Source organism: Phyllostomus discolor, chromosome 2 (assembly GCF_004126475.2).
Source record: "Phyllostomus discolor isolate MPI-MPIP mPhyDis1 chromosome 2, mPhyDis1.pri.v3, whole genome shotgun sequence".
Classification (NCBI taxonomy): Eukaryota; Metazoa; Chordata; class Mammalia; order Chiroptera; family Phyllostomidae; genus Phyllostomus; species Phyllostomus discolor.
This window is the reverse complement of record NC_040904.2, coordinates 53,148,899-53,175,029: the sequence shown is the minus strand read 5'-3', so window position 1 is coordinate 53,175,029 and position 26,131 is coordinate 53,148,899. Positions and strand designations below refer to the sequence as shown.

General features: G+C 50.8%; 1 protein-coding gene and 1 long non-coding RNA gene across 2 annotated transcripts in view; one reads left to right on the top strand and one right to left on the bottom strand.

The window, feature by feature from the left end:
- Positions 1–12,386, top strand: part of XXYLT1 (xyloside xylosyltransferase 1) — a 170,049-nt gene extending 157,663 nt beyond the window's left edge. Inside the window, exon 4 of the mRNA XM_028504891.2 lies at positions 10,853–12,386. Coding sequence (XP_028360692.2) covers positions 10,853–11,249 — 397 coding nt within the window. The 3' untranslated portion in view covers positions 11,250–12,386. The remainder of the gene's footprint in view (positions 1–10,852) is intronic.
- A 32-nt stretch (positions 12,387–12,418) lies between these two features.
- Positions 12,419–23,948, bottom strand: LOC118498843. Its single transcript, XR_004901324.1, has 3 exons — positions 23,796–23,948; positions 21,842–21,844; positions 12,419–12,429 (listed from the first exon to the last, which is right to left on the bottom strand). It is a non-coding gene; the product is annotated as an uncharacterized LOC118498843 (long non-coding RNA).
- Positions 23,949–26,131: the final 2,183 nt, after the last annotated feature.

Genomic DNA, 26,131 nt, shown 5'->3' with positions numbered 1-26,131 from the left:
GTTAAACATGCTGCTTCACAGAAGCATTTCCCCAGGGCCCCCCTCCCCGCCACCCCACACAGAAGGACTGTGACAAAGTGAGAAGGTGCAGGAAGCATTAACATAAAATTCATATAAAATTTGCAAGTGGCGATGCTACCTATTTTATGGCCATTTTCAGGATAAAATGATACCATTGCTACTCCTATGGTTTTACATCTCTTTACAGAAATAATAGACATACTTTTTTTCTTTGGATTACGTTCTTTGGTCAAGCAGCATCAGCATTACCTGACAGCTTGTCAGAATGCAGCCTCTGAATAAGAATCTGCACTGTAATAAGATCCCAGGTGAGCCCCTTGCACCTGGGTCTGAGAAGTGCAGCCGCCCACACCAGGCTCCTGAGAGGCAGGGCCTGTGCCTGACCCATTGCTCTCTCCCCATGGTGCCTGGCTCAGTGCCTGACACACGGAAGATCCTCAGCGTTTGTGTCAGTGTGGCGATTGCTGTGTCTTACCTTTGACTGAGACCCATGCCACAAACATGCAGGGCCGTGAGCAGGGCAGACGATGGTAAGGGCAGCTCAGATGGAGCGCGAGGGCTCGCAGTGTTTGTTCCGGGCTTGTGAAGTGGCGCTTTTTGCTGCAGCTTGGTTGCCTTTGTGCCCAGTCAGCCTCGCCCAGATAGGCTCCCCAAGGTGCCTCTCCGGGTTGGGACACCCCCTCCTGTGAGGGTGAAGGGTACGGGGCTGGATGGGTTGAGCTTCATTCCTGACACAAGGTTAAATTCCACACATTCCCCTCCCTAGTACCCTTACTGCACACGTTCGTGTTCTGCTCGCTGTCCCGGAAAGCACCAGCGTGTGTCCTAGGCACTTCCCTCTGGTGTGTGCCCCAGTACCAGGGGGCTGTTGTTGGGGGCAGTGAGCCAACTCTGAAGGTGACTCCCTCTGGCTTTGTCTTAAACCCGAAGAAGGTCCCTCTCTCAGCCTCATTTCAGGGGAAGGGCAGGACTATGGAGCAGAGCTGAGGCCTGGCCACCTAGGCCAGGCCAGGCCAGGCCAGGCCAGTGGCATGTGGGTCCCCACCAGCCCAGCCTGCTGCCTCAAGGCCCTGTGGTCTCTTGGTTGGGTCCCAGGGCTGCCCCCAGGTTTGAGCTGCTCCCTAGCAGGGCTGTACAGGCCCTTGTACTTGGAAGCCAGGGGGTCTTCCAGGGCTGGCACTAGGAAGGACATGGTCCAGAGGGCTGTGGCCACCGCTGGATCAGGTCACCATCTGGCCCCTTCATTGCCAACCTTTGTCACTGGCATCTCACCACAGATGTGCATTTCTGGGCTGGGAGACCAACTTTTCTGCCATGCCTTCTCTGTCGTCACCGTGAGTGACACCAGGTTCCCTCCAGTGAAGACCCGGTGGCTCGACTCACAGGGCCCAGGGCACATTCTTCCCTGACTGCCTTTCAGAGCTATTGCTCCACCGCCTTCATTCAGCACTCCCTGCTTCTACACTTCCGCCATCTGATCAACAGTCTCTTATTCCTCCCTCCCTCCCTTTTTTCCTTCTTCCATTTGAAACTTAGCCATTCTCAAGGGTCTGCTGTGAATCAAATGTCCACGCTGGGCCCCGAAGACTTGGAGATGAATAAGACACATTGCAGTTATCAGTCCCAGGGTTTTCCGACTCCACTCACGTCCTCAATACTGGGGCAAATCCTTTTACTCATCTTGTATTGATGCCTTATTACATTTCCCTGGGGCCCTTCTGTACTATTTTTCTTTCTCAACCTTGTTTGTACCCCAGTCCTGCTCTCTCTGTAGATGGCTTTGCGTCTACCTCCCCCAGGTGTAGAGTGCACCCAAGCCAAGCTTTCCCAATGTTTCCAGCTCCCACCTAGAACCTCCTGTCCGTCCTCCAGTCTTAGGTGAGTCCCGGGACTCCCCTCTTCGTGGTGTGCTCTTCTGCTGGCTCCTGTTTGGCATCTCACTGCCACACTCCCCTCACCGTTAACGTGGCAATGATACCGTATTCTGCCGTGTATAATGCGCACCCACGTTTTTGGCACAGACTTTCAGGGGAAAAAGTATTTTGCTTTAATTTCTAATTTAATTCTTTATTTATTTATGTTTAGAAACAAAACATATTCCAGGGTGTTATTTTGCATATGGATATCATTATTGCTTTCTAGAGTTATACTTTTAATGTGTAAGTATAAATAAAAAGAATTAAAAACATTTATGTAGATACTGGCCACTCAGGTTGTCAGTGTGGGGACAGGTGGCTGGGCTACTCCTAGGTCCTCCATCTTTCCTGGCTCCTCTTCTAACACCCCCTAAATGTCAGAGCTCTCCAGAATTCCGTCATACCCACCTGCTGGGCTTTTCTAATTGCTGCTGTTCTTTTCACTGGTACCTGTACAAGACTGTCCAGGTCATCCCTCTTTCTTCCGCCCAGCCTTGCCTTGGCCATTAGTGGCCCCCGTCCCTATAGTAAGCACCCCCCCGAGCTCCGTCCGTCTGGTTGAACCCTCCAATGCATCTTCCTCTGTCCTTAGTTCTTTCCCAGTCTCTCCCCATGACGCCCTTCAGGGCTCACACCAGTTCAGGCACATAGTGCTCCAGAGCTGCTTGTGGGGTTGAGTGATGGTGAGCTCTGCAGCCCCACCCAACAGTGTCCACAACTCTGGGGCAGCAGCTGTGGGAGGAAGCCTGCGTGGCCGAGACGTCCAGGCAGGCTGGGCTGGAGGAGCAGCAGGCTGGGTGACGCACCTGCTCCCTGCATGTGTGAGAAGGGGACTGATGCCTTAGAGAAGGGAGCCACACCCATCCTGAGGGCACAGGGCACAGCCTCTGCGTTCCAGCTGTGCCAGGCCCTAGGAGGCCTCAGGCTGATCGACAGCCCTTCCAGAGGGCAGTGGAGAAAGGGGAGACTGGGGGCATTTGGTGGGCCAACAGCTTGGCAGGGCTGCCCTGTGGCAGGTCAGAGGCCTTGCCCACAGGGGTGGTCCCCCCTCTGATTCCAGTGCTGTCCCAGGGTTTACAGTCTCACAGAGATGGATTTGTCGTACCTGGTGCAGCTTTGGGGACCAGACAAGCTATGTGGGTCACCTTTACTCTTCTAGACTCCCTGAAGCAGGAAGCCCTGTCAAAACAGAAACCTCCGTAAGCCGCTGGTTGAGGGCTGGTCTGGGAGAAACCACCACACCCTGAGAGGAGCCTGGGTGGGGAGGCGCTTCTGTGGCTGAGCATCCATGGTGACAGTCAGGGCCATTCCTCACAGCACGGTGGTGGGCAGGGCCTGGCCATGATTTTGCTCCTGGAGTTTATGACTGCTGCCGTGGGAACCTGGAGGGGCCACATGGACCTCTAGCTGGACCTGTAGGCCCACTGTGCCCCCTCCAACAGGGGGTGTCTCATCTCCATCCCCGTGTCATTGCTGTGCACTCCAAGGCCCTGAGAGGCCCAGTGGCTTACAGACCTGGTCCTCAGCCCAGGCCTCTGGGTTCCAGATGCAACCCCTCTTCATCTCATCGTGCCCACTGTTGGTGTATCAGGTCTCACCTCCTCACTAGCCCACTCGTTTCCTGAGGGCATGTTCTACTTGCCGTTCCCACATTTCTGAATCCCTCTGCTGTTCCCTGCAGCCTGTGTGTCCGGCCACCGACACCCACTTTCTTCTGCCACCCTCCTGGACAGAGGCAGCCCAGCCTGTCACAGCTGTCTGCCTCGGCCCACTGTGGGCAGCAGGGGCCAGGGAATTTGCCCAGAGCAGTTCTGAACCTCCCAGGTGCCCTCTGAGTTCCAACAGTGGGAAACAGGTGAAGATAAGCTGTAACGTTTCCCTCCATCTCCATCGTTGGAGAATGTCACGGGATGAATTGTACCCTGCCCCCACCATCCATATGTGGAAGTCCTAACCCCTATTGCCTCAGAATGTGACCTTATTTGGAAGTAGGGTTGTAGCAGTTGTCACTAGTTAAGACCAGACTACATTGGAGTAGGCTGGGCCCCTAATCCACTCCATGCCTGGTGTCTTTATAAAAGGGGGCTATTGGGACACTGACGCCCGAACAGGGAGCACGCCCTGTGGAGATGAAGGCAGAGATTGGGATTTTGCTTCTGCAGGGAACGCCACGGGTTGCCAACACAGCACCAGGAGCTTGGGGGAGGTGTGCAGTGACTGTCCCTCGCAGCCCGCAGAAGCAGCCAGCCTGCTGGCACCTTGGCCTCAGACTTTCAGCTCCCAGAACTGTGAGGGAATACATTTATGCTGTTTAAGGTGCCCGATTTGTGGTGCCGTGTCATGAAGCCCTAGAAAACTAATGTGGAGAGCTCAGTCTGGCAAGCAAAAATGAATAGCCCACTGTATGGGTTGTGACAGCGTCGGCTCTCTAGAAAGCTTGGCTCACGTGGAGGCCACCCCAGTGCGCTGTCATGACCTGTCTCCCGAGCCAAAGGCTCCCTCCCACGTGGCACAGTTTTAAAAAACCCAGACTTTGGAAACGTATGCTCAGCTCTGAATTCCTTTCTCCCTCACCCACTTCCTGGGACCTTCCTCAGGTCATCTCACTTCCGTGAACCCCCACTGTCTCTGGCTGGGGTGGGCTGTCAGAAGTGCCAGGAGTTTACAAAGCAGGAGCTTTCATAGCCCTTGTGCTGGGAGGGAGGGGCAGGCAGGAGGTCCTGATGCTGCCCCTCCTGGATCGGAGGGGTGGGGAGGAGGGCCTCAAGGTGACCCCTGCAGTCTGCCTCCCCTGGGGTCTCTGTTGGATGTTGGAATGGCAGCCCTCCCCTGCCCTGCCAGACAGCCCGGGTCCTGCACCGAGGACCGCCTTCCGTCTGCCCCATGCCCTCTCAGCCTGTGAAGCAGAAGGCCCTGCCTCAGACCCTGTTTGCCCTTCCCTTCCTGTTCTGGGCCGGTCATGGTTTGGACACTCTGTTGCTGACCTGGAAACAGGGCTGGTGTTTGAAAGCATAACACAGGTTTCTCATGAGGTTCTGCAAACAAGGAGCGTTCACACCTGCCACCTGCTTTATTTCTCTCCTGTTACCCCCAGCGAGGCCCCTGCTGGTCATTTGAGTGCCCAGCTCCCCTTCCAGCGGCAGGTGCGCTGAGCTTGGAGAAGGTAACCCTGCCAGATTGGAAAGCACCTCAGTGCCTCCTGAGAGGCCGTCACTGTCAGAGTGGTGTGGGACCTGACACCGGGTCTGCTTTGGGGCAGGAGGGAGCACTTGCTTTCTCTGCACAGAGGCGTTTGTGGGAAAGCACACACCACAGGCCCATGGTCTTGGGGTTGCCCTCTCCACGGTGGGGCTATGGGCAGAGCAGTTTCTGAGCCTCAGCTTTCCCTTCTGCAAGATGGGAGCATGGACTATGATTCTGCAATTGTCTTTAGGCTGGTAAGCTGTGGTTCTATGAGGGGTTCCTCGTGGTCCTGCCACTAATACCCTGTGTGACTTTGGGAATGTTTCTTACCCTCTCTGTCCAGCAGAGCTTCAGGCCTTGCAAGTAAGAGATCCTAATAAGGGTCAGTTTTTTGGTTTTTGTTTTTTATCCTCACCCAAGGACATTTTTTTTTCATTGCTTCTAGAGAGGGAAGAACACCAGTGTGAGAGAGAAGCATCGGTCAGTTGCCTCCCATACATGTCTGGACTGGGGATCCAACCCACATCCTCTATCTATGCCCTGACAGGAATAGAACCTACCCCCTTTCAGGGTGACACTCCAACCAACTGAGCCACACCAGCCAGGGCAATAAGGGTCAGTTTTGATTCTTGGAACATTCCGTAGCTTTGTGGCAGCCCGGCAACTCCAGGCAGCCCACGCCCTCTCCACTTTGACACCACAGGGCAGTGGTTCCCCAAAGCACTGAAGAGTCAGCAGAACTTCAGCCTCAGCCTCCGGTGGGACCGTGACTCAGTCATTGCTCTGAAACCAGCCCCATGTCACTCAGAACTGTCCCCAGGTCACCTCACAGGCCCTGGGGTGGATGGGACGCTGGCCTGCCGCCGAGCATTGCTCTTCATTTCTAGCCTTTTCTCTCGAAGGGCTGGAAAACGGGGTCCCTTCCAAGTCAAACAAGAGCTGCGTGGGGCCAGTACGCAAGCAGGGGCAGAAGGGAAGCTGGTTTCCTGACTCCGCCTTCGCTGATTAGAGGGCGTGCAGGCTTGTATGCTTCCTCCAGGAGGAGGCCCGGCCTTGCCTGCTCTTCAGTGACTTCGCACTGAACTCAGATGGACGCTCCGGAGCGGAGCCCACGGGGAGGAGGTGTGCTGCACATGAGGCTGTCTTCCTAAATCTCAGGCCTAAAACAGCCTTCTCTGCCGGAGAGCCAACAGCTTGAACTCAGCCTGAGTCAGCACAGGCTTCTAGAAGTCTGTTGGGGAAACTTGTGCGGCTGCCCAGCCTCGGTGTGTATCCCCACCCTTACTTCTTCCTCTTAGAAGTGAGCGGAAAACCCCAGCCTTGGGAGCTGGGGAAAGCCAACCCGGGAGAGAAAAATCACGAAGAGACAGGGAGGGCGAAGGGCCTCTGGTCTGGGGCGGTGGGAGGAGAAAAGGATTATTCGAGGCAGTGAATGTTCTTCTCTGGAGAAAGTGAGCTTTAGATTCCCTGGCCTGGGTCTCTGGTTGGGAGGCTTGTTCGAGTGACCTTGGCAATGGTCATCAGGGGAAGACCTGAGGAAATGACTTTGCTTTCCAAAATTATTTCAAATACTCCTTCCAGAGGGTTTTCTTCATGAAAACTAGTTTGCTGGGTTTTAATAGTCTTTTTTTATGATTATTAATTAGGACATGCTCTATGTGAAACATTTAGAAAACTTACCATTCTTAACTGGAAGAATGGGCTTGGGAGTTTCTCGTTTGTATTTTCCCAATAAGCCCCTTAACTTCTGGGTAGACTTAGTGTTTATGAGGGACCATCGCCTGCATGGGGCTTGTTTCACAGTTGAAGCTATTTCTTTTTTTTAAGATTTTATTTATTTATTTTTTAGAGAGGGAAGGGAGGGAGAAAGAGAGAGAGAGAGAAACATCAATGTATGGTTGCTGGGTGTCATGGCCTGCAAGCCAGGCATGTACCCTGACTGGGAATTGAACCTGCGACACTTTGGTTCACAGCCCTCGCTCAATCCACTGAGCTACGCCAGCCAGGGCTGAAGCTATTTCTAAAGGAGAAGAAAACTTACCCCCTCTAGTGTCAGTCTCCAGGTGGCCATGGAGGATGGGACAAATCCCTGCACAGGACCAAATCCAGATAGGCAGGGTGACACCACTGGGGTGTGAGTATAGGCAGTTAATCAGAGAAGCTTCTGGAAGCTCCAGGACTCAGATACGGCATTCACACAAAGGCCTCCTGTACCCTCAGCGTGTGCCAGGCCAGGGCCCTGTGAATATACAGGGCCCGGCTCAAACAACCCCCCTTTTTATTACAAAATATTTTATTAGAAAATCATAAGCATGTAATTCTGTAACATAACAATATCACACTCAAGTGCACCATATGACATTTTAGGTGACATGTTCAAATTAAAACTATAGATTGCTACACCCATATTATTACCTTACCGACCACACTCAGGCGTTGCTTCTGCTGGGCCTTGTACATGGCAACTCCAGGCCCTGTGAGGAAGGCGAAGGTCTGGGCACTCTCCAACCTGCTCCAGGTGGCTCTGGAGTCTGACCCCTGAATTGAAATGAATTGAAGTGCCAGCGGCAGTGGCATGATCTGATGGCCTGGTCCCCAGTGTCCCTGGCCTCGGGATGTGCCAGCAAAATTCAGAAAAAAAGATTGAAATCTAAGTACTGCTCCTTGGAACATTAGCCCGTGGAATGTGAGGCAAAGATGAAAGAGACCTCATGATCAGAAGGTCTGGATTCGAGTTGGGACCTTGCCCCTGGCACATTGAGGACCTCTGTCCCCTCCCCATTCAAAGGCATCACGGGAGAAGTAGGAGGGCTCTGCCACTCTCACCTTTTCGGGGAGGTGAGAAATGAATGGCCCCCCTCGTTAGGCAGTTTCACATGGGACCAGAGCCGCTGACGGGAGCTCTAAGCCCTCCGCCTCCCTGTGCCATTCTCTCTGCCTCAAGGCTGTGGAATTTCCTCCGCAGGAACCGGCTGACATGGTGGCCAGAGAACCCCATCATTCCTCTAAGAGGATGCTCTGTTCTTCTGGGTTCATTTGGGGGTAGTCCTAGTGCTTTGAACAAGGGCACCCTAGAAATCATCTTGTACTTAGAGAATCGTTGGTTTATTTTTCAGGCTGTGTTTCTGCTTCAGCATTTCTAATTTCCCGTCCTTCCTTTGCTTCGCCGTACGAATCAGAGTGTGCAGATGTCCTAGCCCTGATTCTTTCTGGCTGTTTGCTACAAAGTGCCTTTTGGTCCTGACTGAGTAGTGGTGCCAGGCACCACGTTCCCAAAGAAGCACCTGGGTTATGGTGTCTGCCTGGAAGGATGTTCGGTCCTCTGTCTCCTGGGCCTGTTGAGTCCAGTGCCAGGCCACACTTGCATAGGCAGAGCAGATCTGGGGAGCCTCCCTGCTGAGGTTGGTAAGAGTGCCTGAGGCTGCAGCACCTCTCTGCTCCCCAGCTTGCTCTACAGTAGAAACCCTTCTGAGCACCCTCTCTAGCAGAGTTCTGAGTGCCCTCTCTAGCCGGGGGGACTGCAGGTCTTCTCTCTGCAGCTGCAACTTTGCGTCCTGACATTTTTCTGCCCCTGATTCCAGCCAGCATTGAAGGTCACATAGCCTGAGCGTCACTGACCTTTTGTCATTCCTTCTCAAGTCACTTTTTTGTCTCTGGGGCCCTGTCATTCGGGCACTGTGTGAGGTAGTGGACAAAGGAGAAGCAGGTGATGGTGGTCCTGGGAGACCGCACAGACCCCAGAGAGGCTGACTCGACCCCATACCTCCTACCACCTGGTTCTCCGGGAAGGAAGGAGAAACCTGGGGGAGGTACAAGAGCATGGTGGGCTCAATGGCTTGTGAGGTGTCCAAGGGTTCCCCAGGCACCGCTCTGCCTCTCCACTGCTGTCTTTGCAGCCCTGTCCTCCCCTCCTGGTGACTGTGGCCCCTGAGGGGTGCACCCCTCCCCCAACTGGAAGGTTCCAGCTCAAACAATGTACCTGTGTTGTGGTGGCCCAGGTCTGTTTGGCAGAATTTTAGCGGGTTTGCAACCGGGCGCTGATATTAACCACGTGGAAGAAATAGGGTAAGGTGAACAAAGAGTTGCCAAAGCGCATTGCGACCCCTCCGCGATCCCATCAGTGCAGGCCTTTGCGGCCAGAAACACTCCAGCATCTCAGTTGGCTTGGGAAGCTTATTTTTGCCAAAGTTTTTATCACTGAGCAGGCGCCAGAGGACTGCTGCAGTCATAGTCCAGTCATGGCCAAGCTCAAACAACGAGCCTGTGTGTCCCATGTGTGGGAATGTCCAAAGGGAATGCTTTCCCCTAGCCAGGATCACTGTCGGCACCCTTTGTGATATTCGAGACCTCAAGGAAGGTCTCTCCAGCCCTAAACTCGGAAATGTGGTAGAGCAGGAAAAGGGTCTGCGTGGCCCACCTGGGCCAGGTCTCTGGTTCTCCTCTCATGGGTCCATACACTTCACCTCACAGATCCTGTCCTGTGACTGCTCGGGGGAACCATGGTTGGGGGAGGCCAGGGGCTGGCACTTCCAGGCTGGCAGCAGAGCTGGTTTTGCCAGGGTGCACTCCCCACCCTCAGATTCTCTAGGGGAGGGGTGAAGCAGGTAAAAATAGGTGAGATATAGTCTGACGCAGAACACTGTCCTGCCCCTCTCCTGACCTTGCCCATGACAAAGGGCCCTCTGTCCTTGCTCCAAGTCTCTGACCCCTCCGCTGAGTGTGTCTCTGCAGATGTGGGGCCCCGGACTCTGCCCCTCCCACTGCTCGCCCTCTGCAGCACGCAGGGGCCTGATGTTGCCGAGGCTGGAGAACAGAACAGCCAGTGCTCTAACGTGTCACCCTAGGGAGGTTCTAAATCCGTGCCTTCGCTTCTCCGAGTGGAAGTGTTTGGGTAGAGGACCTAGAAGGCTCCCCCCAGGGATAACATCCATGAACTGGAGGTCTAGACTGGACTTCTAATCCACCTTGAGAGAAGTTGAAATTGAAGTGATAGTCCCTCTAAAGTGGCTGCTGATTTGTACCTGACGCATAGGTGTGAGTCCTGAGCCTTTTCAAGCCTCTAACCACTGCCCAACATGATAGGAATGCTAGGCTTGGGGTCTTAATGGATGAGGCTTGTTCTAAAGCAGAAAATTTTGTTTCAGGCTGCGTGTAGCATCCTGTGCCTTTACCAGGTCACCATTCAGAATTGTTTCTCCTCCCTTCTCTCCTCTCCTCTCCTTTTCAAGATCACAAAGACCAGAGGGTAGAAAGTTCCACTGGATTGTTACAGTGGACTCTGGAGCCAGGTGCCTGGGTTTAGTTCCTGCTTTCGCTGCTTACGGGTCCTATGTCTCTGGGCAAGTTACCGAGCCTCCCTGTGCGTCAGTTTCCTCAGCTGTGAAGTGGCTGTCATCTCACAGAGCACCCATCTCATGGGGGTGTAGTGACCTAGTGCAGGGCTGGTGCATCCTGAGTCTGTACAGGTGAGTGATGATGCTGAGGTCATCCTGTGGTAGGTAGCAGAGGATGTGGGAAGAACATGAGGCTTGGAGACCAGGGTCCAGATCCCAGCTCTGCCACTTGCCTGTGGTAATGGTATCAGATTCTGAACCTCAGCATGTCTCCGTTTTCATAGCTGTGGGCTAAAATCCTATCCCCCTCCAGGATGCTTGTGAGACCCAGGGGAATAGGGCTGGCAAACTGTTTGACCCCACAAACCGGGCTAAGTCTGCTCTCTTTCCCCTTCCCAGGCACACATTCTGGCAGTTCCGCCACGAGAACCCCAAGACCCGGGTTGGGGACCCACCCCCCGAGGGGCTACCTGGCTTCAACAGTGGGGTGATGCTGCTAAACCTGGAGGCCATGCGCCAGTCCCCACTGTACAGCCGCCTGCTGGAACCAGCACAGGTGCAGCAGCTGGCCGACAAGTACCACTTCCGGGGCCACCTCGGGGACCAGGACTTCTTTACCATGATCGGCATGGAGCATCCTGAGCTCTTCCACGTGCTGGACTGTACCTGGAACCGGCAGCTTTGCACCTGGTGGAGGGACCACGGCTACAGTGATGTGTTTGAGGCCTACTTCCGGTGCGAGGGCCACATCAGGATCTACCATGGGAACTGCAACACCCCTATCCCAGAGGACTAGGTACATTCTTGCCCACGGGCCCTCAGGTCTCTGGATCTGGGGGAAGGCAACCTCTGAGGCTCCCAGGTGGTGTCTGAACCCTTGAGAGACACTGCAGGGACCCTTTGTGACCAGGTGCTGCCCCTCTCCCACCCTGTGGGTCACTGCCCTGAGGCCACCCAGTGATGACTGGCCTGCACATTGCTGGTGCTTGGGGACTTTTCCTCGGAGACATTTCCCCGTGGGCTAGGAAGTAGGTGTTCAGAGAGAAGAAAGGAAAGAAAACCATGCCCTTTGACCTTAGCCCCCAAAGAATGCAAATTTTTTAAGAAAAAAATTTGCCTTTCTTGGACCAAATATAAATTTGTTTTAAGTTGATAGGCTTCCATTTAGAGAGAAAGAACAAACAGAACTTCTGCAGCTCCCAGTGAGCTCCGAACCAGTGAGCCAGGGTTTTAACAGCCGGCCCCGATGTTAAACATCCCAGCAAAGGCCGCCCTTCCACGTGTGCACCCAGGAGGCCGTGCTCACTCCCATGATGCTCAGGTGGCCTGCTGCAGGCGGGAAGATCGCCACCTCTTTACCGGCTGTGGCCCTCATCACAAAGCTGGCCTCATTACTGCCGCCTTCACAGGTCTTACCTCCCAGCCGCACCACACAACCTCACTATCCCTTATTCATCCATGCAGCTCCAGGCGATCAGACTGTGCTCGGAAATCAAATCTGTCATCAAAGAACAGAGGTGGGCCACCCCCAAGGACATACAATAGAATTGTCCTGACCGGGAAGGCTCCTTCCGAAGAGGAGCCCAGCCGTGCGCGAGTGTGACTGTGTGGCTCTGACGGGCCACCCTTAGTCTTGTAAGCATTCCAGTCTCCATCTGAAGAAATCATGCTCCCGACTTCCTCCTTGCACCACATCAGACCTGCACCTTCGAAAAAATGAGGATATATTTTTTAAAGTTCTTCTTTAAATGAGTTCTCCTATAAGTGAACTGCAAACCGGAAGCCCCTGGGGTCTATTTTGTGGAGCCCAGTTGAAGTCCTTGGGGAAGAAATGTTGTTGGATTTGGATTTTCCATCTTACTGTCTTTCAATTTCATTTACTTTTTTCTTTTCATTGTGAGTGAGAATAGCTAATAAAGAATCGTGGAGAACACAGTGATTTCTGTTGTTTGTGCTGTGACCCCAGTTTTCCATTACTCAAGGGCTCCGAATCGCCAATGTGCTCAGCATCACTCAGCCTCCCTGCCCACAAGAGGCTGCTGACTGAGCTGGTCTCTGAGGACCAGGGGAGAGCGCGCCTGGGAGGCGGGGGCAAGCGGGCAGTGTTCCCTGGGGTTCGCAACGAGAGAATCGATTTACTCTAGGTATCAGCAGGCCCTGCCACTCCTGGGAGCAACAACACCCCACCCTTTCCCCTCTCTTCACCCCAGACTGTCCACTCACTTTCCTCCCTGCACTCTCAGCTCTGACGGAATTGGCCTGTTTTCTTAGGCTCTTGACTTCCTGTTTATAACTGCCAGTTGTTGAGCTCCTGCAGCGTACCAAGCATTGCATTGAGGGATTTATGCACACTGTCAATAATACTAATGAATACCTCACGAAGGGCATTAAAATCCTAATTTATTGTAAGAAAATAATGAGAAATAGTGACAGAGAGTCATTGTTTGTCACAGCATTTTTTATAATGAAAAAAACCTGGACCAACCTAAAATGTTGAATAGGGGAGAGGATAAATTATGTTATATCCATATCATGGGAAAAAAATCATATTTCCAAAGAATATTCAGTTATTGGGAGATGTTTATAATATGCTATTAAGTAAAGAATGGGAAATATATATTATATATGCAATATGTTCCTAATTTTATTTTTAAAATCACATCTATTTTGTGTATATACATATATGTATTATGTGTATATATACATATATGTGCATGTACATATAAACAGAAAGAGCCTGCTTTGCTATGTTTTATTAATCTCTTTTAAAAAGTGTGTTTCAAATACCATGTTTTTAAAAACCCAGTTATTTCAATGGAAAAAAAAGTGGATAAAATGCAGGAGCATTTTAGACTCAAAATAGCAAAGGCATTTTTTTTCTGCAGTAATTTCAGTAATTAAAGTGTTTCTATAGCTATGAGTGTCTTTTATTGCAAGGGGAAAAAAATAAACTGGTTGATCAAAATGAGCAAAAGCCAAACAAAATCTGTTTATTTACTTTTGAGATCACCAACTCAGGAGCTTTTTTCCTTGTCTGTCACCAGTGGCCTTGGCCTTACAGCTCCACAGTAAAAAACAAAATAACTCAACAGGAAATTCCATCAGACCAACAAAGCCACCGTGTGTTCCTGTGCTTTACCGCGAGCAGCCTTCTGACAGCTCCTGCAAGGCCGGTTCCTGACGGGGATCCTGTTGGAATCAGCGCAGTGCAAACAGCATTGATTGTGCTGTTTAATTTGCCTTCGGAAACTTCCACTGTGGAGCACATGCCTGTGGGAGTGAATAGAGCAGGAGTCTGAAAAGAGAACATTTCTGGGTAGTAGGATTAGGATTAAGGTGCTTTTTATCTTCACCCGTATTTACTTCTATATTTTCCATAACGAATATTAATTTTTTATTATAATAAATGCTATACAATTTTAGCCACCTACCTTCCCCCTATTGCAGGTAAGTATCACCCTGGCCACGTTACAGCTCACAGTTGGCCTTGGTTACCATCACCCATAAGAAAACAGTCCTGGCTAAGTAGGCTCTGGGTTTTCAACTTTCACTACGGATGCCCTAGTTCTCTAAATAAAAGAGACCTAATAATAGCATCTCCAGACTCTGCTTTCATTTTTGAACCATCGTCTTTTGTGTGTATACAAATAATAATGGCCTTTGGAAAGCTCACAGGCTTGTAGATGAGATTTATTCTTGTATGTTTCAAAACCAAACTACTGCATCCCCTTCAGAGCATCTTACTAAGCCAAAGAGTGGCATGCTAGCTCAGCAGCCCCAATCTGGAGCATGCCAGGAGTTTGTGGGTTAAGGGAGCAAGTGCAGTTGTGACCTGGCACCCACTTTTATTAAAGGCCAAGCTTCTGCTCATTCTAAGACCTGGCCTCCCGGCTCAGTATGGGAGGCCCAGAGATTGGGCTGGATGGGAGTTGGGCAGGGCCAGCAGAGATTTCTGAGAGAGCAGGGTGTGTGGCAGAGAGAACCATGCACCTCTAAGGCAGAGGCCTGGCGTTGAATCCACGTTCTGCCCTCCCTGCTTGGGCAGTCTTGGACAAGCAAGGTCACCCCTTCCCCATTTGTGAACAGGTAACAAGGGTTCCCTCAAACAAGGAGTGTGGGAAACTTCCCAGAAAAGAGAGCATAAGGGCTTGGGAAGCTGAGAAATAGTTACCCAGATACAAGGGAATTCTCAAAATTATTACCTAAAACATTCTTTTTAAAAAATTAAATTCATCGAGGTAACAGTGGTTAATAAGATGTAAGTTTCACGTGTACACTCTAATACATCATCTGTGTACTCCACTGTGGGCTCAGCACCCAAAGTCTGGTCTCCTTCCGTCACCATGTACTTGACCCCTTCACTCTCTTCACCCTCCCTCACCCTCTTCCTCTGCAGTAACCACCATACTGTTGTCTGTGTCTATGAGTTTGTTTAAAGCATTCTTTTTTTAATTGAATTGGTCAATAAAATTGTATAGGGTTCAGGTGTACAATGCTATATCATCTGTATGTATATTATATTGTGTAGTCACCAGCCCCAAGTCAAGTCTCCTTCCATTACCATTCATTCCCTCTTTACCCCTCCCACCTCTCCCGCCCCCTTTCCTTCTGGTGATTGCCATGCTGTTGTTTGTGTCTAAAACATTCTTTTTTTTAAAAAAAAAATCTTTACCTGAGCAACATATTTTAAAGATTTTATTTATTTTTAGAGAGGGAAGGAAGGGAGAAAGAGAGAGAGAAACGACAATGTGCGGTTGCTGGGGGTCATGGCCTGCCACCCTGGCATGTACCCTGATTGAGAATCAAACCTGCGACACTTTGGTTCGCAGCCTGTGCTCAATCCACTGAGCTATACCAGCCAGGGCTTAAAACGTTCTTTTAAAATGACGGCCATTTGGGGCACATTAAATTGTTGGTGGCATCTCCCTAAGCCCAGACGCTTGCTTGTAGGCTGTCCTACTGTGTGGTTATTTGCACATTGACCTCACTGTCTTCATGGTTTGTGAGCTCCTTAAGGGCGGAGACCTTGCTGGTGTCCCCTCTGCATGTCCTCCAGGACCTGCTCAGGCCTGGCCCAATGCAGGGGCCACAGAGCGAGGGAGTGGTGTCCCCTGGGTGCTTGGGCTGGTCTGCTGTCTGGTATGGGATGTGGGTGAAGCCAGAAGGTCCCAGCACTTCCCTCCCACCTTTTCCCTCTGCCTCATTCTCACCATTATTTGCAACCTCAGGCATAGCAGGTTAAGGACGCAACCTTCCTCAACCCCTGACCCATCCACCACCGTTCCCAGGCAGGACCCGCTCTCATCATATTTATTCATTCCTATTTATCACCGTATCTCACTCCCATCCCCCAGGACACATTCGTTACAGTCTGCTTTCTGTTCAACTTCGTGTTCTTTCAGAATGACATTGTTTTGTGTATATGTGTTTTGATTTGAGTAACTCTTAGAATCTTCTTGTGTGCCTTCATTCAGCACTGTATTTTTAAGGTCCATCCCTGCTGTTATGCACACACAGAACTGCTGCCCTTACTCTGGGGTGTGCTCTGCCACTGTCTCCCTGGCCTCACCCACATCGATGGAAACCCACATGCCCTGCCACCCACCTACTCACCCCCCCCCCCCACAAGGAACCCTGCCATGAACGTCCTTGTCCTCAGTCCTTATGGACCTGCTCAGAATTTGTGTTGCATGTCCAGGAATTAAACTGCTGGACCGTGAGATTTGCAGATGCCAGCAGTCCCACCTAGGTGGTGCTGGCTGCTCCCCAGGGCAGTTGCTCTCTCCCCATTTTCACCAACATGAGCCCTCACTTTCTCTGCACGACTGTGCTCAGGTCCACATGGGTCTGCAGTGACACACACATGGTCCTGTGATCATAGTGGAGTTCTCCAAAATGGGCGGCCCAGTTAGAGGTGTTCTGTGTGAGTGGTGTCACGGTGCCTTGGGAAAAGGCTGGACGGGAAGACAGCAGCCCTGGGTTCTGGTCCTGATCTTACCGTCGGACCTTGGCCAGGAGGCACTGCTCTATGAGAATGGGAGAGTTCAGCTGGCTCCTGGCCCTGCTGCCCTCCCAGAACGGCTGTGATAGTAGGTAAGATAACTCATGTGAAAGTACTTACAAGGCTCTAGACGTACCCTTGTCCCTGGTACTGCAGTCTGTCCCCAGTGCCATGGGCGCTGTCAGAGTGGGTGCTTCCCTCCATGGAAGCTCTGTGGCCAGCCCAAGTCCTACCCAGCAGCGTGTCCTAGCCCTCTGGCCCCACAACCAAGCTGCCCCAAGGGCAGTACCCAGTGTTTCCCCATTAGGGCCTCCTCGCCCACACGCCAGGCAGCCGCCCCTCTGACTCCCATGAGGCCTGAGCCGGGCACTTCCCCAAGCACGGAATGCCTTTACACCAGGCACAGAGCAGGCCTGAGAGTCTCCGCTGGCTGTGTGTGGAGTTTCCGTGCATGTAGAGCCTGCTGTCAGCGATGTAGTAATCTGTTGGAGCAGCAGTCTGAGCCATAAAGTGACATAAATGTCAATAATCTTCCAAGGCTAAGTGAACACATGCTCTGAAAAATTTAAGTCCTTTTTCATGGTCATGGGCAGGTGGCTTCATGGTAAACTTGGGTCCATCTCATCCTGTCCCACCTCTCAGAGAAACTAACCTTCTCTCTAGTTCAGGAAGCCATGACAACCCTCGCCCCAGGCACCTCTTGGGTGCCCTTGTGGTCTCTCCTCCCCTGCCTGCCTTCCCTGGCCCAGCCTCCTCCCCCAAGGGTCCCCAGGATTCTCCTGCCATTCCCCACAATATGAAGCTTCCCAGTTGGGGCTCCCACCAACTCATCTTGGGCCAAAACCACTATGTGTATGATCCCATACTACTCTCTGCCTCTCCGCACTGGGCTTCTGCTGCTCCTGGAAAGCAGGCTCTGAGATGGAGATTGATGCAAGGAGGCTTCCCGGGAAATGTTCAGTGGGAAAGGAGGGAGCAGGACACAGCAGGGAGAAGCTGAGCTGTAGGAGGGGAGCAGGCCAGGCCAGGGAGAAGCTGAGCAGGGAGGCGGCCATGACAAAGGCCTCAACCAGTCCCGCAGAGAGCTCTAGAGTGGGGCTGCCATGCAGAGAAACCCTGGTTGGAGCATGGGAGCAGGGCCTTCCCTTCATGCGCTGTCGGTGAGGGGAGGACCCCCTTGGGGACGGCCTTGGCTCTGAGCCATGAGCGGCTAGCACCCCTAGGGGAATGAAGCTCCATCCTGACAGGGCTTCTGGGCAGTACACCAAGAGTGTCCACTGTGGAGCCCCTGCCCCTACAGGCCTAGCTGCCCAAAGCCCTCCTGCATCTTCCTCCTTGGCTTCCCTCTGAACTACTCTCTGTTTTTCTCTCATCCTGGGGCATGTCCTGATTCAGCTCTGCCCCATTCTCTGCCCAGATTTCCTTCTCCCTGCAGACACGGCCCTGCCATTCCAGCCCAGCATGCCCCACGGTGCCGGGCCAGTCCCAGCGGCAACCAGGGAAGACCAACTGCTGTTTGCAGGGGGCAAGGCCCTGTCTCCTGCCCCTTCCCTCTGGACTTGAAAGCCAACCTGCCTCTGCTTTCCTAGATCTGCACGTGGCCCAGGGCACATCCACCACCTGCAGGTGGCCACTGGGCAGGAGGGAGCAGGACCGCAGCCACCTGGGCAGACAAGTGAGGTGCTCCCCAAAGACCAAGAGCCCCACCAGACACAGGGGGCATCTGCCCTCGCATGGATGAGTCAAACCGTGAGCCAACGCTGGGTTACCTGCTGCTTACTGTGGGGAAGAGACAGGAATTCTGTGTAGAGAGCACAGGCTTTGGAGCGGGGAGACCCAAACTGACACCCCAGCTACGACACTGTTCGGAACCCGCTGTGGGCTGCATTCTGTGGTCACAGTGGTGAAAGGACGGGTCAGTTCCCACTCTGACAGAAGTCCTCCCAGTGGCGTGGCCTCGCCGCTGTGGGTTGAGGCATATGCTAGATCCAGAATGGGAGTGAGGGATGCCTCCTGTTGGGTGCAACAGGAACCCCAAGTGCACCCGTGGTGAGAGCGCGGCCGTGAGGTTTCTATCACAGCCGTGTGTGGTCAAAGAACAGATATGACCTCTCGGAGCCTCCCAGTCACACCCACGTGCTGGCCATTGTGAGGACTAGATGACAGGTTGTAGGTAACATACTCTCTGGCCCCAACTCATGGACTGGAGTTTCAACTCATGGTGGCTATCACTACGACATATACAGGAAGCTACCGTTTTCTGGGGATGGGGAAATTCCCTGGGCTCCATGGATGAGCATGAGCGAAGGACTCTGTCGCATCCGGCACATCTGTGTTCGCACAGCAGGGATATGCTGGGCAAAGGGATGAGTCACGTCCCAGGGAGATCGGTCAAGATTTCATCATGCTACTCAGAATGACACACAATTTAAAGCTTATGAATTGTTTATGTCTGGAATTTTACATTTAGTATTTTCTGGAATGCACTGACTGGGCCTAACAGAAACCTTGGAAAGCAACACTGCAGGTAAGGGGGTGCTTGCTGTATACCATGCTGTTGGGAACTACTGTGAGTGAAAACCATGCCCGCACCTTCGGTAGAGAAGAGAAATGGTACCAGGGGAACTGGGGAGCAAGAGGAAGGAGCGGAGACAGGCCCAGAGGTGCCCACCCCACAGCATCCCAGTGAGGGCCACGGGAGGGAGGACTGGTGAGCACTGGGCTCAGAGGAGGGCTGAGGATCAGGGCAGATTCAGGAAATGCGTGGAGCCCCAGAAGTAACCATTCTCGGCAGGAATGCTCCCTCTGTGTCCCCATTGAACCCTATGTTCACGTTCGTCTTCTCGTCAACGTAATGAGTTCCTGGGACTTGACAGTCCCCATGGCAATTGTTTTGCCCATGGAATTCCCAGAGGATGTGCTCAAATGTTTTATCTGCTCCGTGAAACTTAGGTGGATGACTCTGAAGCACAGGTAGAGTGGGAAAGAAATGCTTAGAGAGGTAGTAAGCTCGATGTCACTCGAGGTATGCCAGCAGGGACTGTGCAACCTCTTGTGAAAGGCCATGAGATGCAAGTTGGGCAATAGATAACTGAGATTCTGGATTTCCAAGCCAATTTGCTGTCCTTTCTCCACCACTAACCCCACTGGAAAACATTTACTCTGTGTACCTGAATATCTTCAGGCACCAATTCTAGAGGCTCTGGGAGGCCTCTCTAAACAAGGGTCTCATGAGAACCTGTCCACGTTCTCATCATGCTCCCTCCTCCCTTTCCGTGTGGTAATCTGAGTTTCCTAGAAGAAGCCCTGCAGAAGGCCACACCGAGCACCCCACGGGCAGGAGGACACAAGAGGGAGGGAGATGGCTTGGGGAAGGGGCATTGGGTGGGGTCTGGCTGGAAAGGAGACATCTCGTGGCCGATGGGAACCATGCTGCTGTAGAGATTTGATCTACGTGCTGGTCAGTTCCCAGATCAAACCACACACATGAGCTAAAACCCTGAGACAGGAGGGGATTAACAAAAGGAGCATTAGAAAGCAAAAGACAATGCCTTTTAAAAATATATATTATAGCTGACATTTTAAAAGAGAAGATTAATGACTATAGCAAAATGGAGACAGAACTGTCCTGACCCAACTAAGAGGACATTTACCGGTGCCAGAGGTGCTTGCTCTGATTTCTTTTTCTTTTTTTAAAAAGATTTTATTTAATTTCAGAGGGAGAGGGAGGGAGAAAGAGTGGGAGAGAGACATCAATGTGTGGTTGCCTCTTACACGCCCCCCTACTGGGGACCTGGCCCATAACCCAGCCATGTGCCCTGACTGGGAATCGAACCGGTGACCCTTTGGGTCGCAGGCCCCACTCAATCCACTGAGCCACACCAGCCAGGGCCATGATTTCTTTTTCTTAAAAAAAAAAAAAAAGATGTCATTAATAAATACTCCAGATGCCCGTGACTGTAGCTGAGTGAGTGCAGTCCGAGAAGGCCCAGTGCACATGTGCCACTGTGCTGGCCTAAGCCCTCTCTGGTTCAGCATGCAAGCCTGGGCCACCTTACTCCCTGCTGGGCCGCACAGGAGCCCTGCAGGTTTTCGGGGGTTAACTGCTATACAGACGCTCCCCACTTGCTTCTTGCTGTACAAGTGGCAGTGGGTCCTTTTGGCCTGAAACAAGAGTATTAAACCCAGTTACCGTCATCCCTCCCCCATTTCCTTTTCACTTCCAGCTCCTCTTGGGAATAGTGGGAGGGGTGAGGGAAGTAGTGAAATGGGATCGGTTCTGTATGTGTTTGGGGGACTTCACAGTTCATAGACAAGTACTCATGAGGGTCTTCACTTGTACCACCTCCTTTAGGCTTCGCAGTGTGTACACTCCCCCCACCCAAGGAAAGGAAAGGAATTATTATTCCCATTTTACATAGAGGGTAAGCTGAGTCTCAGAGAGGTACCGTTATTTGCTTACACTTGCTTAACTAGCAAATGGTAGAACTGGTACAACAACAAAGGACTTCTAGCTCCTAACTATTCCCTCACTCACTCAACAAGTCTTAACTGGGTTCCTGCTGACACTGTTCCAGGCACTGGGAATCTAGCAGCAGACAAATAAATAAGCGAGATCCTCTTACAGTGGTGAGGGGTAGAAAGAGCCATTTGATAAATAGTTCCTGGAATGAATGGCCCGGAAGGGCCTCTCTAGGTAGGTGGCAGTTGAACCAGGAACTCAACAATGAGCAGGAGGCAGCCGTGTGAAGTCTGGGGGGAGGGGATTTCAGACAGAGGGAGCAGCAAGAGCAAAGGCACCAAGAAAGGGAAAAGCTAGACTTGTTAGGACTGTCAGAAGGCCAGTGTGGCTGAGGACAGAAGGGAGGGTGAGGGGAGGAGGTGGGGCTGGAGAGAGAGAGGGCCCCCAGCATGCCAGGCTCCATCAGCCACAGAAGGAGTTGAGGTTTTATTCTAAGTGTGACAGAGAGTTTGAAGCAGGGAAGTGACGTGATCTGGTCATTGTGTGGAGAGTAGATTGTAGGTGGCAAGAGTGTCAGGAGGAAGGCTAGTAGGAGGTGACAAAATGATTTAGGCAAAAAGGTGATGCTGGCTTGAGTTGGCGATGGGTGAAGGGGCAGCAAGACGTGGAGAAGCAGGACCCACCCGAAGGAAAGCCTCCAGGCCTCGCTGCCGAGGGACAGGGCTGCAGGCAGGCTGGGGTGTGTGAAGGGGGCGGGCCGAGGCTCTCCCCTGCGGTTTTGGCTCGAGTAAGCTGGTGGGTGCCTTAATTAAGATCAAGAAGCCTTGGAGAGAAGTAATTATTTTTTTAGAGGAGCAGAGGAAATCATGTCCCGTCGATGACAAATGAGAGATGTCTATTAGACAGCCAAGTCTAGATCTCAAACCCGCTGTTGGGGTTCAGGGAAGAGGCGGGTTATGGGCTATCAATCTTCGAGTCAGATTTGTGGTTTCAAGATGACTAGGCGAGAACACGTCACCTCTCCTTCTTCTCTTGAAAATCACCCGGGGGGAAAAAAAAAGAAAACAAAAGCCAAAAATAAAACTTGAAGTCTGATGAAGTGAGATGTCTACAGCCTCACACATGGAGATGGAAAGTAGGCGGAGGAATGACAAAGGATTTAGCAGAGAGGAGAAAGCCCCAGTCTAGGGGCCTGAAGGCAGAGGGTACCGGCAGGGAGGGAGCTGGTCTGCCCCATAGGACGCCTGTGAGGGACAGCAGCTGGGACACTAAACAGAGAGGTGGGAGCGAGGCCAGGGAAATGGGGGCTGGAAACAGGGAGGGGGCTTTTAAAGCCTGTGCAAGGAGTGGTCCCACCCAGATCAGAGCACTGAGCACTGCAGGGGGCTGGAACTTCATTCTCTGGATGAAATGAAGCAGGAAGGCCCAGGAGCTGGGAGGGCTGTGATGAAACCCTGACCAGAAAGAACAGACTCCTTGAGAATTCGCGCCCTGCGAGGTGGGCCTGCCCCGTCTCTTCCCCAGCCAGCCCCAGCCCCTCAGCCGGGCTCCTTTCCTTGGGCCAGTGTTTGGAGAAGGAGCCGTCTAGTCTCTGGAGAAACTGCACCGCTGTGAGAGACCTGTAGCTGCCGACATTGGAGGGTTCTAAATGAACATACGACAGGCCGCCTGGTCACCTTACAAGGAAGCTCAGAGTTTTCTGTAGCATGTGGACACAAAGTCATAGTCACGTTTCCTCAAGTGCTTGAGAGCCTCCCACACAAAAGACAGAGATCAAAACAAATAATCAGAAAAAAAGGGCATCTAGAAGGAGCAGATAAAATACCCAGAAATAAAGAAAATGTCTAAATAAAGTGTATCTTCAGAAAGATGAAACAATACTGCATCTGTGAAACACAAATTAAAGCCATAAAAAAGGCTCTGAGAGTATAAAATACTCTTGGAAATTAGAAATAATAGCTGAAAATAAAAAGTTAATAACAGGGTTAGATAATAAAATTGGGGAAATCTTCAGAAAGTAGGGGAAAAAAAGACAAAGGTGGAAAACAAGAAAGAAAAACTTTTTAAATCAGGTCATTTGAAAAGGTTCAATAGTTCTAGAAAAAGAAACCAGAGACAGTACTAGGGAGGCTATTACCAAAGAAATACAATAAGAAACCCAAGGAAAACATAAGAAACATGTAGTTAAGTTCTCAGAACTGGGGGACATAGTACCCAGTCCGAGGAATGCAAGGCGGCCTATATCAGTGCAATGCACAGGAAATTTAAGAACAACAGAGATAAAGAGAAAATCCTGACAACTTCCAGTCCAGAGTGAGGATAAAATTAAGACATTTTCAAACACAAAATCTCAGGAATGTGCCTCCCATGCATCTTTTCTCAGGAAGCTTTGGAAGGGAAATCGCCCCAGGGAAGGGGTGAAAGGAGAAAGGATGATGCCTGGGATCCAGGCAGGGGGAGGTGGGGGCCTCCGATCAAACCCAGGAAGGAAGGGGCGTCGGCCGCAAGGCACGCCTGGGGAACAGCTCTGCAGCATGCAGCAGCGGGTCAGATGACCCTGAGGAATACGGGAGCACACGGAGTTGGTGACACCTTTGACTGAAACGCTACATTGCCAGGCCTTAGGGGGAAGATCCAGCCACATAGTAAAAGGAAAGTGTAACATTTTTCCTGTAATCATTTTCATTTGATTAAAGAAAGGAAACACATTTACTTAGCCCATCAGTGAAAAATATTATTATAATCACATTAGTATGATACTACTGAAAACGGACATACGTATAAATGGAGCAGAATAGAGAGCCCAGAAATTAACCCACACTGTTATGGTCAATTAAATGTTTGACAAAGGAGGCAAGGATGTACAATGGGGTAAAGACAGTGTATTCCATAAATGGTGTTGGGAAAATGGGATAGATACATGCAAAATAACGAAACTAGACCACCTACTTACCCAATACACAAGAATAAATTCAAAATGGAGTAAAGACTTAAATGTAAGACTCAAAACCATAAAAATCCTAGAAGAAAACGGACAGAAAACTGTCTGACATTTCTCTTAGTAATAATTTTTCTGATACATCTCTTTTAGCAAGGGAAACAAAAGAAAAAATAAACAAATGCGACTACATCAAACTAAAAAGCCTTTGCACAGCAAAGGAAATCATCGACAAAATGAAAAGACAACCCACAGAATGGGAGAACATATTCACCAATGATACATCTGATAAGGGGTTAATATGCAAAATTTATAAAGAACTTACACAACTCAACGCCAAAAAACAAACAATCCAATTAAAAAAATGGGCAAAGGACCTGAATAAACACTTCTTGAAGAGGCCATACACATGGCCCATAGACATATGAAAAGATGCCCAATATCATTAATCATCAGAGAAATGCAAATTAATGAAATATATATCATCTCACACTTGTCAGAATGGCTATCATCGATAAATCAATGAACAATAAGTTTTGGGGAGGATGTGGAGAAAAGGGAACCCTCATGGACTGTTGCTGGGAATGCAGATTGGTGCAGCCACTGTGGAAGGCAGTGTGGAATTACTTCAAAAAATTAAACATGGAACTGCTTTATGACCCAGCAATTCCACTTCTGGGATATATCCTAAGAATCCTGATTCTTAGTGTTGATGAGGAGGTAGAGAAAAAGGTAATTTAGTGCAGTGTTGTGGGGAGTGCAGATTGGTGCAGCCGCTGTGGAGTTTCCTCAAAGAATTGCAAGTGGAACTGCTCGATGACCCAGCAATCCCACTTCTGGGAATACATTCGAAGAACCCCGAAACACTAATTTGACAGAATATATGCACCCCTATGTTCATCAAAGTATTATTTACAATAGCCAAGATTTGGAAGCAGCCCAAGTGCCCATCAGTAGATGAGTGGATAAAAAAGCTGTAGTACATTTGCACTATGGAATATTACTTGGACATTGAAAAGGAGGAGATCTCACCTTTTTTGACAGCATGGATGGAACTGGAGAGTACTATGCTAATTGAAACAAGTCAGTTGGAGGTAGACAAATACCATGTAGTTTCACTTATATGTGGAAGCTAATGAACAAAAGCACCTAACAAACAAAATAGAAACAGACTCATAGATACAGAGAACAGATTGACAGCTGTCAGAGGGGAGGGAACTTGGGGAGTGGGTGAAAAAGATGAAGAATTAAGCAAAAATCCCAAAAACTCATAGACTCAGACAATACTATAGTGATGACTAGAGGGAAACGGGGTGAGGGGAGGCAGAGGAGGGTAAAGGAGGGATAAGTGGTGATGGAAGGAGGCTTCACTTGGAGTGGTGAGCACAATACAATCTGCAGATGATGCACTATAGAATTGTACACCTGAAACCTATATAATTGTATTAACTAATGTCACCCCAATAAATTCAACAAAAATTTTTAAAAATTAATGCTGTCCTGAGTCTCCTGACCCACATCTTGTGAGGTCCAGTATCTCTAGGACTTCTGTAAGCTCCCAGGACTTACACTGTCATGGGTGCCAGCGTGAGGCCCCTTGTCCTCGCCACCTCCCCCATGTGCCACCTCCTGGGCCAGCTGTTCTGTACAAGGCCCACAATTTGGATTCTTTACATAGATTTGTGTTGAGATTTGGGGCAAGAATTCTACATATGTGGTGACCTATTCTCACCTTGGTATCACCTCAGGGGCAGGTGATGGGAGCTGGTCCCAAGGTTGGTGGTGCTGGTGTTAATAACTCCAATAGAAAGGTATCCTTTCCCCTTTGTAAATAATAATCCATCTGAGGGGTGATACTCGGGGACTGTGTGAATATCCTGGTTACCGACAACCTTGTGCACAAAAGCATCCAATGATTGCCAGCATCAATTGTATCAGTGGTTGCCAGGTGGTGATTTCTAATCTCTAATTCCTCCTGACTCATCAGCTGGCGTTGGACTGTGAGGAGAAAGCTTCCTGGTCTTTACTCTAACATTTAGGCCAGTGGCTCTAAACCCAGGCTGCATATTTGAATTACGTAGGGAGCTTCAAAAATGATCAGTGCCTGCCCCCACCTCCACCCCAAATTCTGATTTATTTGATCTGCATGGAGTTTCAGCATCAATATAATTTCCTGAGCTCCCAGGTTGTTGTGTAGTCAGGACTGAGAACCTGCTCTGGGTACTGGGAAGCCGTGGGGTGGCGGTGGGTGGATGCAGAGGAGTGAGGACTTCACCA